Here is a 13674-nt window from a genome sequence, read left to right as displayed (position 1 = left end):
GGCTCCCCAGGACAAGAGAGACATGGAGCTACTGGAGAGAGTCCAGGGTAGGGCTGCAAAGATGATCAGAGGGCTGGAGCACCTGCCCTGTGAGGAATGGCTGCGAGAGCTGGGCCTGTTTAGCCTGGGGAAGAGAAGGCTGAGGGGGGATCTGATCAGTGTGTACAAGTACCTGAACAGAGGGTGTCAAGGGGACGGGGACAAACTCTTTTCAGCTGCCCCATGTGACAGGACAAGAGGCACTGGGCAGAAATTGAAGCACAGGAAGTTCCGCCTGAAGGTGAGGGGGAATTTCTTCCCTGTGAGAGTGATGGAGCACTGGCACAGGTTGCCCAGAGAGGTTGTGGAGTCTCCTTCTCCGAAGATCTTCAAGGCCCGCCTGGAAGCAACCCTGTCTAACATGTTCTAGGTGACCCTGCTGAGCGCGGAGGTTGGACTAGATGATCTCCAGAGGTCCCTTTGAACCTTACTGATTCTATGATTCTATGATAACCAAGTACAAAGCCTCATATGGCCTGTTTGGGCCAGAAATGAACCCTGTTGTCAGACACACTGAAGTGTGCAACCAATAAAAATGAACCATCGGAAATTTAGGAGATCTCTGATGGTAACTAATCTTCCACAATTAAAACACACCAGTTACTTGGAAGTTGCACTTAAGCAAGTTACATAGCTACCCACTACAAATAGGCTTTGGTTCACAAGAAATTCCAGGTAAGCTGACCATCCTGACCATTCAACTACTGTTGAGCACCTGACACTTATGTCAGCTACATCCAGCTAAATTTCTGTCTTAACAATAACTGATGTCTCAGCAGCTTCAAAAGATGCACTTTAAATACTGAAATATGATGATTATACATGGAAGTGAGGAAGAATGAAACCCCAGTGCAAATATTAATGAACTTTGTGATATAGACCACTATCTCAGGATTAATTTTTAAAAGAAAAATATCAGGCAAATAGAGCAGAAGCACTGCAAGGACAACAGTCAAACCTGTCATCATTGCATAATGAAAGAAATATTATCTTCAAATTGAAATGTTACAACCAGTGAAGCAGAGAACCATTCTGACCATGGCCAAGGCTCATCTTAAATTGTCCTCCCTACTAAAGGAATGTTGATATTTCCAAACGGCGCACTGTGGTTTTATTTGAGGTTATCCAGAGAAACAATTAACATGCCCAGCCAGTTTATGAAAACATGAAACACTGACAGCAGTAAATACAGGTTCCATGTGGTAGATCCACCTTTGGCTGAGGAACCAAAATACCTATGTCAAAAAAGTCCTGAGCCTCACATGCAGGTACTGAGGCCCACTCATCTAGAACTGTTTTCTTGTTGATAATGTAAAGATGCCCAACACCCGCTTTGCAGAGCTTCTCATCCAGTGAGACTCAGAGGCACAGGAGTCCCCTCTCCCATGGGGTTCAATATACACATGAAGCTTTTATACAAGCTGCCTGCACCTAACTTATCAGCCATGTCAGCCTGTGTCTCCAGCTTCAGTCAATGTTGCACTCTTGCCTGGAAAAGCAGCATAACCATAGAAAGGAGTGAACGCTAATCTGTTTTAGAACGTTAGCCTTTAGCCTCATGTCTTCAGTACATCACAACTGCTCCACAGCAATACCGGTGGGTAGCACTACAGGTGGTGCTGGCCAAAAGAAAAGTGGGAAATGCCTATTTCCTGAGCAAAGACAGAAGTCAGACAGTCACCTCTATCCCTTCCTTGCCCATTAAGAGAGAAATATAGACTGTAAAACTCCAAGACTGGCTGCATATACCTCCACCCATGATTCAAGAGAAGAAGTGGAGCCAGTCACAGACTCAGTCAGAGTAAGGCAGGCATCTTACTGCCTACGGATATTAGCATAGAGCTTCCAGCAAACTTATAGCAGGATAAGATTCTAGAAAAATACTGTTGCATACAAGCTACAAAGGAATATGGAGTAAGCACAGGCAGGGAGGAAAGCAGATTTCCAAAACCAGTAGTTAAGTCAAGTAAGCAGCTTGCATCATGGGGGCAGGTGCAACAGAATCATAAAATGGCTGAGGTCACAGAATCATAGAATGTTTGAGGTTGGAAGGGACCTCTGGAGATCATCTAGTCCAACCTCCCTGCTCAAGCAGGGTCACCTAGAGCATGTTAGACAGGGTTGCTTCCAGGCAGGCCTTGAATCTCTCCAGAGAAAGAGACTCCACAACCTCTCTGGGCAACCTGTTCCAGGGCGCTGTCACTCTCACAGGGAAGAAATTCCCCCTCACCTTCAGGCGGAACTTCCTGTGCTTCAGTTTCTGCCCAGTGCCTCTTGTCCTGTCACATGGCACTACTGAAAAGAGTTTTTCCCCATCCCCTTGACACCCTCTGTTCAGGTACTTATACACATTGATAAGATCTCCTTTCAGTCTGCTTTTCCCCAGGCTAAACAGGCCCAGCTCTCGCAACCACTCCTCATAGAAGAGATGCTCCAGTCCTCTGATCATCTCCATAGCCCTGCGCTGGACTCTCTCCACTAGCTCCAGGTCTCTCTTGCACTGGGGAGTCCAGAACTGGACACAGGACTCGAGATGAGCGCTCACCAGGGCTGAGGAGAGCAACAGGATCATCTCCCTCGACCCGCTGGCAACACTCTTCCTAATGCACCCCAGGAGACCATTGGCCTTCTTGGCCACAAGGGCACATTGCTGGCTCACGGTCAACTTGTCATCCACCAGCACTCCCAGGTCCTTCTCTGCACAGCTGCTCTCCAGAAGGTCAGCCCCCACCTTGCACTGGTGCCTAGGATTATTCCTCCCTAGGTGCAGGACTCTGCACTTGCCCTTGTTGAACCTCAGAAGGTTCCTCTCTGCCCAATTCTCCAGCCTGTCCAAGTCTCTCTGAATGGCAGCACAGCCCTCATCTGTATCAGCCACTCCTCCTAGCTTGGTATCATCAGCAAACTTGCTGAAGAGGCACTCTATCCCCTCATCCAGGACATTGAGAAAGAAGTTGAACAGGATGGGACCCAGTACTGAGCCCTGGGGGACTCCACTAGCTACAGGCCTCCAACTAGACTCTGTGCCTCTGATGACAGCCCTTTGAGCTCTGCCTTTCAGCCAGTTCTCAATCCACCTCACTGTCCACTCGTCTAACCCACACTTCCTGAGCTTCTCTAGGAGGATGTTATGGGAGTCAGTGTCAAAAGCCTTGCTGAAGTCAAGGTGCACAACCTCCACTGCTCTCCCCTCATCTACTCAGCCAGTCATTCCATCATAGAAGGCGATCGGATTGGTTAAGCAGGATTTCCCCTCAGTAAATCCATGTTCACTACAATTCATTGTGCTCAAAGCCAAGTCCTCACACATGAGGGTCACAGAATCACAGATCTGGACAACTCAGGCAGAAGGTCAGTCCTAGGGCTGTATGGCCCCTGTAGCAGGGCAGTCCATTTCTGGCAGAGCTGAATGCCTCTATTAGCACTAGCTTTCACGAGCAGAGCAGTGAACCCAAGACATACCTTTTCCTATACTAAGTGAAAGGATCCAAGCAACATATCCTCCCAGAATGACTAGATTCAATAAGAAGAATCATTCCACCTGAAATCTGGTTATGGTAGCAGAGTTCACACAGCAGCAGAGATCAAAAAGCAATCACCATCACCAAGGCAGATCAGAGTATCAGCTTGAAGCTTCAGTGGAAAGACTGCACCTCAGCCACTATAGATAAGCCCCAATTCCAAAGGGAGGGCCTACAAGCAATGTCCAGGTACACCCTTGCACCCAGGTATTTCTCAAGGATCCTCCTAGCAGTTACCAGGAGACTCAGCCTTGCTTACTGGAGCAGGTGTGCATCACAAGACCACAGGACAGTGGAGCCTGATCCATTTGCCTAGCAGTTCCTAAACACAGGATCCTCCCCAATAACTGGCTCCAACTACAGCACTGTTTTGCTCTCCACTCCTCACAGCATCTGTCACAGACACTAAACTGGCTCTACCCCTTCCTTTTCTGGTCACAAGCACACAATCAAAAAAACCCAAAAGGCAGCAACTCAGCAGAGTCCCTAAGAGAAACATCTGACACTCTACAACTGCGAAATGACACACACAACAGTAGTGTTCAGCCAAACTCAGGGCTGCACCCAACCTACAGAAGTAGGCCACTTCTGTGGTCCAGCAGAAACAGCAAATGGGGAAACTCCTCTTCATCAGCCCCTACGCACCAGGGCTGCACCAAAGCACTCAAGGAGGAGAGGTTCCTCCTCCCTGCCCCAGCAGGGCTGCCACAGGAGGAAATGCACCACAATGCATGCAGAAGAATGCAGCGTACAGTGGGGCAGGGCTCCTCCCTGACATGCCTGGGGCAGGGCAGGACAGCATGGGACAGAGCAGCAGTGCATAGCGCACAGAACAGAAACAGCTCCGCATGCCTCTCACATACCAAAGTTCAGAGCTGGGGGAGGAGATCTGTACACATGCAGACTGCTCTGTGGCTCTGGCGACACAGCACTCCATGCTGCAGATTGGCCGGATTTCCGACTATTTAACCCCACGTATCAGGCCCTGAGGAATGTATTTCAGATATATAAAAGTACTTAAGCAGCAGCAACACATTCCAGCTAAGACAAAGCAAGTCATTCCTGAGCCAAAAGCTCACCAGCTGCTTCTTCCCAGGCATTTAATCGGGGACTGAGGAATGCAGTCCCCTCAGGGGTAGAACGCAGCAACTGTTTAACTGCTAATAGCCACAGTGCCCAAGAATTTAATGCAGAAGCAAAGTAGAATCTCTGGTCCAAATGAAATGACAAACTATTTCAGGGCCACAGAAAGAAAATCCTCAAGCCAGAACTAAATCACGATACCGCATTAACACTTTACTCTTGCAAAGAGCTATGGGGGTTCTGCTGCCTAGAACAATTCACTGTTTCGGACTCTATCTCATGTGAGACAGCAGCACAGCACAACTACATGAGCAGAGGGCTCCTACTGAAACCAGAGCACAAGCAACCTCTACCCCAAGTCCTGCATAGGTGGGCTTCAAACAGAGTCCGAAGGAAGATGACCGTCCGATACATCAACACTCCCTGCTGCAGACAACCCGTATTCAGTATTCAGGAAGTTTTGCATCAAAATACTGTAAAAACATGAATCTGGTTCACTGGAGAGGTCTATTGAGATTGTGACATGGGACAGGATTCTGGCTATGGGTGATGAAGACAAAAACTAATATACCCCAAGTACTATCCAAAGATCTGTCCCCACTTCTCAACTAGTCTACCATTTATTTCTTCCCTACCCCAGCACACTAGTTTTTCAGGAATGGCCTTTTCCACTACACCTACCATGCTAGTTTAATGAAGGAGCCTGATTCATCCATTTACAGTTCTCTTCTAAATCATCATCTGATCAGAGGAAAGTCAACCAGCAATTACAAAGGGGCAATTTATTTATCCATAGTGCCATAAACATTAGCAATAGGGAATAATGCCAGGAGTCATCCACTAACCTGTTCCAATTGTTTCAAAAGGATTGTATTTATTGAGACAAAAATCATATCACCCTATACGTTTTTACAACAGACACAACTTCTCCAGCACTGCTAGTGACTTAAGAGGTAACACACATACACACAAAATCAAATAAGCTCTAATGCTATTTATATGGGAAATGAGGAACAAGACAGAGGAGATCAAGTTTATGAATTAGGATAGAACAAGGTATCCAGAGTGCAGCAGATTGTACCCTCAGGGTTTATGAAAGCACATTTGGGGGACTGAAAAAGTCTTGAAGAGTTACATGTCCCTGTGTGGAAGGATACAGCAGGAGATTCTCAGACACAAAAGATGCAAACAGTTCCTTTGAACAGGAAGAGTACAAGGTGCCAAAGCAGCTCTCAAGGGAACAGCTCAGACATATACTATTAAATACTCTAAGTAGAAATGGAAAAAGGAGGAGTCAGAAACCACAAAGTACTTGCAATGTAAGAGCTCAGCAAGCCATCACATCCAGATCCCTTAGTGTAATGTACAGCTTACCATTCACCACACTCTTTCCCTGTCTCATCCGAGTTTCTGTCAGGGAGAGTGAAATAAAGATATGAAATCAAGGAATATTCGGAGAAACATGCAAAATAGGTCAAAAGAGAACTGAAGAAGTTAATCTAGTCCTACCCTTAACCGTAACCATTGATAAAACGCCATCTACATCATTCCAGGCAGATGTTCAGACTGCACTCAATGGGAATAAGCAGAGATCTTCGAGATGCAACAGAAGCAGATCCAGTACTGAGCAAATAGAGGATCTGTAAGTCCATTGTGGTATTCTGTTTTACAGGCATCCTGGAATATGAGTAAGGAGAGGTGATCCTATGCTGCTAATTGTCATGGAAGAACAGGAAGAATTTCAAAGGTGCAAGCTCAGGTCAAGCAGCCAAATTGGCAGCCAATGTACCCAAAGACATAGAAGAAGTTATTAACCACATTAAAGAGACTTATCTAGAGGTTTACAATACGAGGGTCAACCAGCTCTGGGGAAAAGACTAAGTAGGTATTTCCATTGATGATCTTCCTACCTTGTACAAAACCAGCATAACAGAAGATTTGGTGAGAGGTAGCATTATTTAGGTCACTGTCATCCAAATCTTCATTATCCTTTCGCCTCTTTGTAAAAGGACAGTAAAATTTGTCCTTTTACTCCAGTATTACATGCATTTAAACTTTCTCCAAGACCTGAGCTCCTTTTGTGATCCACAGTGCAACATGGATCCTACACACCGTCCACAAAGGAAGCTGACCACATGCTTCAGAGCTCACACAAAAGTGAGTATTAACTATGATTTCTTATTTGTAGACCTTAAAGCATCCCTGTGCAGCCTTGCTAATACTGTATACTATAGTAAAATCAATTCCTTGCTCCTCTTTGCTGCTTGTTTACATATGTCCAAGAGTGGTATGAGCTCTTTTTTCTATAAATTAGCTTATACTTGGCTATTATTACTCCACCACTTATTCCAAGTCTCCCTTATCACTACGTTGAATTTATAAAAAGAAAGCTGCTGCACAATGAGAGAGAAGGATGAGGGTAAAATGACCTGCACTATTTCAATTTCTGAGCAACAGCACTTCCAGAATACCTGGCTTTTGGAGAAACAAAACCACATCCATTTGTACACATTAACTCATATGACTCCTGAGCTCCTGGAAAGCATTGAGAGACATGCCAACACTGTGCATAGGTCTCATAACAATCAAGTGAAACCAGTTTCTTGACTGGTTTTGCTAAATGAATGACACTTGCAGTTTTGCAGAAAATTCACAGGCTGAACGAGAGAACATGCCCACCATACACACAGCCCTTAATGGGCGCAGAAGGCCGTTGTCTTGCTACCTCATGGTGAAACAGAGAAGAGCTCAAGTCACTGATGATTCACTGTTCCCTGACTTTTTCAGGGAAGAGGTATTAGCATGGAGAGATTAAAAGAAACAGCTTTACTCCTCCATGGAAGTAAATAAAACCTGAGATCCTCCTCACAGGCTCCAGATGTCAGAAAATTAAAAGCTGCTCTTAATTAGCCTTTCAAAGGCTCCGCCCTTGTCTTGGGAAAGTGACAAACACTGCTCTCAGGTTTCACCCTGCTCAGTGCAGTAGGATCTTGGGCTCTGGACAAAGGACACCACTGCTCTTGCCTTCGGCTAGCTGCAGCAAAACAGGAGGAAATACTGAAATCCAGAGTGTTTCTATCAGCCTAGCAATGGCCTTGCCATGATGCAAAAAGCAATAAGCCGGAACAGGAAGGGACCTACCCAGGACCCATGAGGCCTCCACTCCTTGGTGTTCCAGGAAGGCATCCATCTCCTTTCTCCTTCAGCACAAATGAAGACCAGCTTACTAGGCAATACCAAAAAGAAAAATTCTGCATTTAATCCAATTTATCACAGGAGCTTTGGTATGGAAAAGAGCAAACCTGAGAAGCTGTATCTCCTCAATTACATATCGCTAAAGCTTGTGTCTACAGAATCAGCACTATTCAAAAACTTGTTATCAAATGCAACTCTCTAATTTCTTCCTTCTCCCTCACCATATGATCCCTCAATCTGCCCCACCCAAACTCACTTCACTTCCTGCCCAGGTATCCTTCCAGCATCAGGTTTCCAACTGCCTATCCCTCCACATACTACTGCTGAAACAGACTGCAGGTCTCCTCCCTCCTCTGCATTGACTTGCTCATTATTTCCCATCCCTATTCAGCTCCACCACTTTGCGCCACACCAGTTCCTACTCTCTGTTCCACCCAGGTTTCTTCTGACCTCTCCCTTTTGCAATCCCATACTCCAAACCAGAGCACTCCTCTTAAAACACATGGAAGAGTCTTTGGGTCCCTATTGATCACGCTGTGCTGCAGTGCTGTGACAGGCTCCCATCTACTACTTTCAAATTACACCTTTACATTCCAGACTATGCTCATTTCATTCAGATTAGAATTACATGCTCTGAATTGCTCACAGAGAGGGGATTAAAATGGTCAGGTGCATTCTGTAGCTTTAATGTAATCATTTAGCAGCCTGTATCCTTGAAAACTAAACGTCCTGCTATTTATTCTCCTGCTGTACTGCATACACTCTCAGTCGTGCAGAAATCACTTTATGTCAGGATGGAGCAAGGAATTTCCACCTGTGGAATTCAGACACTCTAACAAAGAGCACAGGGAACTTTATCAAATACAATTTAACATTTTCCATTAAATCATACTGTATCACCCTAGCAGCAAATCCTTGTGACAAGACAGCAGATGCTCTTAACACAGATTTAATCTATCACTTCAAACAGCCAGAGTTCAGCCATCATAATGAGAAATCTGGACTCAAAATATTCCCCCCATAAGATAAGCAAAAAAGGAACAAAAGCAGATAGAAAAGGACTAGCCACTGCAGGAAAAAGAGAAATAAGCATCCACTTTTACAACTCACAAGAGATAGTTAAGGAAACTAAAGTAGTATCATTCAGAAATGCCAGGCAGCAGGCAGAATTTGTAATCAGATCAAGAGCAAGCAGTAGCAAAAGAGACATGAGAAGTTGTGGTATGAAAGAAAATGGTGCCACAGAAGGAACAAGAGATCATCAACATTTCGGGAGTCTGGAACAAGTGGACAAAAGGTAAATAAAAGCATGTTGGACAGAGAGAGTTCAGCAGTGGAAGTTAGGGAGGAAAACCTATTTAAGAGGAGGCAGATAAATTCACATGTTTCCAAAGGAAGTTGCTTCTTCTCTGTAAAAGATGACAACCTTTTTGAAAGGCAGCCTCCCCTCCATTCTGTTGCTTCAAAAACCACCTCCACACAGAAGCCTTCTCCAAAAATCCTGCTTAAGCCATTTAAAACACACTTGTTATGGTCAAACTTGTTTTTAAATACTCTACAAGCTCTCTGATTCACATTTTTCTAACTGGTCTCCAATTGCTACTCTCCTCTCCCTCTGCAAATGGCTCAACACTCCTCTAGAACGTTTCCTCAAGGAATCCTGAGCAGCCCTGTTCTGTCAAACAAACACACAGTTTCCTCCCTCCGAATCTTCCTTGTGGCATGCACAAATCCTCCTGCGAGCATCTCTCCCACAGAAAAGGCTCAGGCTTCCAATCAAATGTTCGTTCCACGAAGCACTTCTCAACTGGAGAGCGCCCTCCCTTCCCGAGTCAGACCTCACCCTTCATTGCTCAGGGAAGCTGTATTAGCACAGAACATTAAGACACACGGGGTCACACCACAGGTTGCTTAAACTTTACATCCAGGTCCTGCCAAGTTATGGAACTCCTTATCGACTTCCTCTGGACTAGCTAACCATTCATAACACCAACTGGAAGAAACTTCTGACGTGGATGCCTGGAAAGGAGAAAGACTGTGGGACCTATTTCTGTTCCCTCCTTTAGACATGTCTCCAGAGCACAGCACCTCTAGGAAGTATCCACCAGCTCTTGTTTTTTCAAGAGCAGTGAGCACTCAGGAGTGCTCTGTTCAGGGCCCCCCTCCTGTTCCCCACCAGCACATACTTGACTCTCACCTTTCTTGCAGGGGAGAGGGCATTCCAACTTTGCTAGGGATTGGCTGATACCTGTCACTGCTGAAGAAAACCAATAGCAGCTGCTATTGATATCAGATACCAAAGAAGAGTACTAGTACAACAGGCCCATAACAATACTTCTTCTAAGTACTTTCCTGGGACATGCAGTACAAGCTACACCTCAGCCAAAGATGATGTCTTTGTGTATACTAACTTTTGCTGGACCTCTCTTCAGTGAATGTCCAGTTCTTTTCTGAACTCATGTAAATTTTGAGCTTCCACTGTATCATATGACAAGCAATTCTAAACCTTAACTACACACTGCATGGAAAAATTATTTCCTTTTATTTATTCTGAATTAAGCCATTATTGATTTTACCTAATATCCTCTGATCTTGGAAGAAACAGTGGGTAATGGCTCCCTGTTTATTTCCTCCAAACCATCTGCGATACTAGAAACCTCCACCATCTGATGGAAGAACAGCAACAAATTTGTCTGATGACTGATGTCTGACTGATGAGATAAGGTCTCTTTTAAATTTTGTTTTTCTCTGTGGAAAAGGTGTTGCACACTTCTGATGATTTCCCTCCCCTCCCCCAGCATTACCTTTACCACTTCCAACTCTAAGACATCTCCTTTGAGACTGAGGAACCAGAAACATGAACTAGAGATTTGTTGATAACATAATAGTGTTTTTCTGTTCTCTAATGTTTTTCCAATAATTCATAGTCATTAAAAAACCTAAAAATTTTATGGAATGCAATCACGACAGAGGAAATCTATGATCCTGGGATAGGTCACAGTAAAAGCTCTGATGCTCCCATGCAGAACTGACATGACACCTTGAGTTAAACAACAGCATTTGCAAATACAGGTTCTTTGGGTGACAAGAGCAAGGAAACACAATGGTAAGGACAGACACACAGACCAGATTTCTATCTGGTTGCAGACTAAATAAAGTGTCAATATAAAATCTGCATTTATGATCCAAAAGATGCTCTTCAAAAGCTAAGCAAAATCCAACCACATCCCAAAAACACTACCACATTTCAATAAAATCTGTCTCTACATAAATGCAAGGATGACGACTATTCAGAAGATACAAGAAAGACCTAAGCAGTGAAAGGATAGGCAAGTTCACTGCACATATGCTGCAATTAGCCTACTATGCAAAAGAAACTTTTGCTCACTAATCAGTCTTAACCTGCCTGTAACCTGTAACATAAACTTTCCAGTAGTTTGAGAAATAAAGTATATATAAACATATACAAATATAAATAAAGTATAATAAAATCTCAATATACTTGATGGAGCATAATTCAAAGTATTGTACTAGTTTCTCATACCTGAACAACATACAGTCTGAAGCAAGTTGGCTCACAGTACTTTCAGAGAGGACCAAATCAGAAAGATAGAAGGCAAAAATATTAGTAGCAACAGGAGAGCAAAGTGGTACCATTTCTATACAAGAGAATCTGTATAGGAGTGCATAAATTGTTCAGCTTATCAAAACAGAACCATACTGTTTTGGTCTGAACCAAAAGTAAGTATTTTTTCAGATTTCATGGTGATAATAAAAGCATATCAGTGATTCAGCAAGATGCTCTAAGATGCAACTTAGTCCATAGTTACTCTGGCAAGCAACTGTCCAAACAGGCTCCAGCCAAATACTTTCTCTGGCACACGTAACACTGAGCTAACTTGTTTAAAATGATACAATTTCTACATGAGAGATGTGGAAAAACTTTCTCTAGAATACTCTATAGCCCAGTAGGGTCTTAAGGTCTTCTGTTTCTGGAGAGGTGAGAGACAACAGGTCCAAATTCCAGCTCTTATTTGTAGACCCTGCATACCAGACCATCCAGCTGAACAGGATCATCATCATTTCGGCTTTTGCTGAATGATACCTTAAGGCCTAAGCAAAAGAATTCTGCCAGTATCCAGGACTCCTACATTGCAAAAGCAAACCCTTCAGGGTTCAGAGATGCCTGGGTCAAGTCTGTAGAGCAGATTTCCCATCCTCTAGCTCTACAGAGAAATCATGCTGCATGGTGCATGGCAGGGCCTTACTGTTTTATCACCCACGTTACCTGTACCAGGAGCACTGTGATTAAAAGGAAGAAGTGGCAAGTGCACACCTGTGTCTCAGTTAGAAAGTATAAAGTATCTCTTTCATTTTTAATATACTTGCTCAATACTCTTTTGTGGCTTACAGGTTAAAGTAGAGTTCTTGAATTTATCTTGTGATTTTGCTTCGCAGTAAGTGTGGTTCATGCCGATTTACATAGAGTGCTCTCCCTTGTGGGCAAGACACCCACTTATTGGGCAGACTAGTTAACTTTTAAAGCGCCCATCAGAAGACACGGAGCTCCCGAACTCCGAGGAAACAGCTCATGTTCCTGCAGTGACTTACGGAAAGACAGCTAACCGGCACGCAACTGCAGGCGACCCGCATCCGAGCACCAAACCCCACTCGAGACCACCAGCATGCTCAGACCCAGCTGCTCTCGTACGTGTGCTGTTCTGCTTTACTTTCCTTTACTTGGCGAGAAGCAGGTGACAAAATCAACTAGGAGCCAGAGAGACCAAACTGGCAGCCCAAGGCAGATAACCGGCGGGAGCAGAAGCGCGGGCCGCCGTGGCGAGAGCGCTGCGGGAGTTAGGGGGTGGAGGGGGGACGGCGGCGGCGCCCAGGCCCGGGCCGAGGGAGGCGCCGCGCCGGGCCGGGCAGGCCGCGCCGCGCCGGGGCCTCACCTTGGGCAGCTCGCGGAGCTGGTTGGCGTCCAGCAGCAGCTCCTCCAGCGAGCGGCTGTAGCGGTAGATCTCCTCGGGCACGGCCTGCAGCGAGCAGTGCCGCCGGTCCAGCGCCTCCACGTGCCGGTTGCAGCGCCACAGCGGCGGCATGCAGCGCAGCATCGCGCCGCGCCGGGGCTTGGCGAGCACCGGGGCGCAGGGCCGGGCCCGGCGGGGAGCGGGCGCGCCGCGCCGGGCAGGGGCCGGCCCGGAGGAGGGCCCGGATGTGCAGGCCGGGGGCGGGCGCTCTGGCAAGGCCGCGCCGCGCCGCGGACTCGGGGACCGGGGTAGAGCTGCGCCCGGGCTCCCTGCTGCCCCTCGGGCGCCGCCGCCGCGACACCCCGGCCCCGGCCCCGGCCCTGGCCCCGCCGGCGCTTCGAGCCGCGCCGCTCCCGCGAGCGTCCCTGGGAAAGCGAGTCCGCGGCCCGTCCGCGCTCCCGGCCTGCCCCGCGCCGCCCGGCCCCGCCCGCCGGCGCCGCGGAGGCGGGCGGGGAGCCCGGGTAGGGGCGGGGGCAGCGCCGAGCGCTGCGCCGGGGAGCGGGGCGGAGCGAGGGCCATGGCGGGGCCGGGCGGGGCCGCAATGCCAGAGCGGGGCCGGGGCCGGGGCCCGGGCCCGGGCCGGCGCGGGCGGGGCTGGTGCTGCCGCTGCGCCTCCAGCGGCCCGAGCGGGACCAGCCCCGGCGGGACCAAGCCCGGCAGGGCTCGTCCGCGCCTCGTGGCGCTGCAGGCCCCTGCGGGGCGGCCGCTGCTGCTGGGCGAGCAGAAACCGCGGCAGAAACCGCGGCAGAGGCAGCGCTGGAGCAACGGGACGGGGGTGGGAAACAGAGACACGAAGTGTTGTGGTA

The 13674-nt window shown here is 47.2% G+C and overlaps 1 protein-coding gene across 21 annotated transcripts in view; it reads right to left on the bottom strand.

The window, feature by feature from the left end:
- Window positions 1-12971, bottom strand: part of SCRIB (scribble planar cell polarity protein) — a 118044-nt gene extending 105073 nt beyond the window's left edge. For all 21 annotated transcript variants that reach the window (XM_062570816.1, XM_062570797.1, XM_062570803.1 and 18 more), the window contains exon 1: window positions 12791-12971. In XM_062570816.1, the coding sequence (XP_062426800.1) occupies window positions 12791-12952 (162 nt within the window). In that variant the 5' untranslated portion in view covers window positions 12953-12971. The remainder of the gene's footprint in view (window positions 1-12790) is intronic.
- Window positions 12972-13674: the final 703 nt, after the last annotated feature.

The sequence above is a fragment of the Rhea pennata genome, chromosome 2, assembly GCF_028389875.1.
Source record: "Rhea pennata isolate bPtePen1 chromosome 2, bPtePen1.pri, whole genome shotgun sequence".
In the NCBI taxonomy this organism is placed as follows: domain Eukaryota; kingdom Metazoa; phylum Chordata; class Aves; order Rheiformes; family Rheidae; genus Rhea; species Rhea pennata.
Note: the sequence above shows the minus strand (reverse complement) of the source record. Positions and strands in the feature narration are given on the sequence as shown.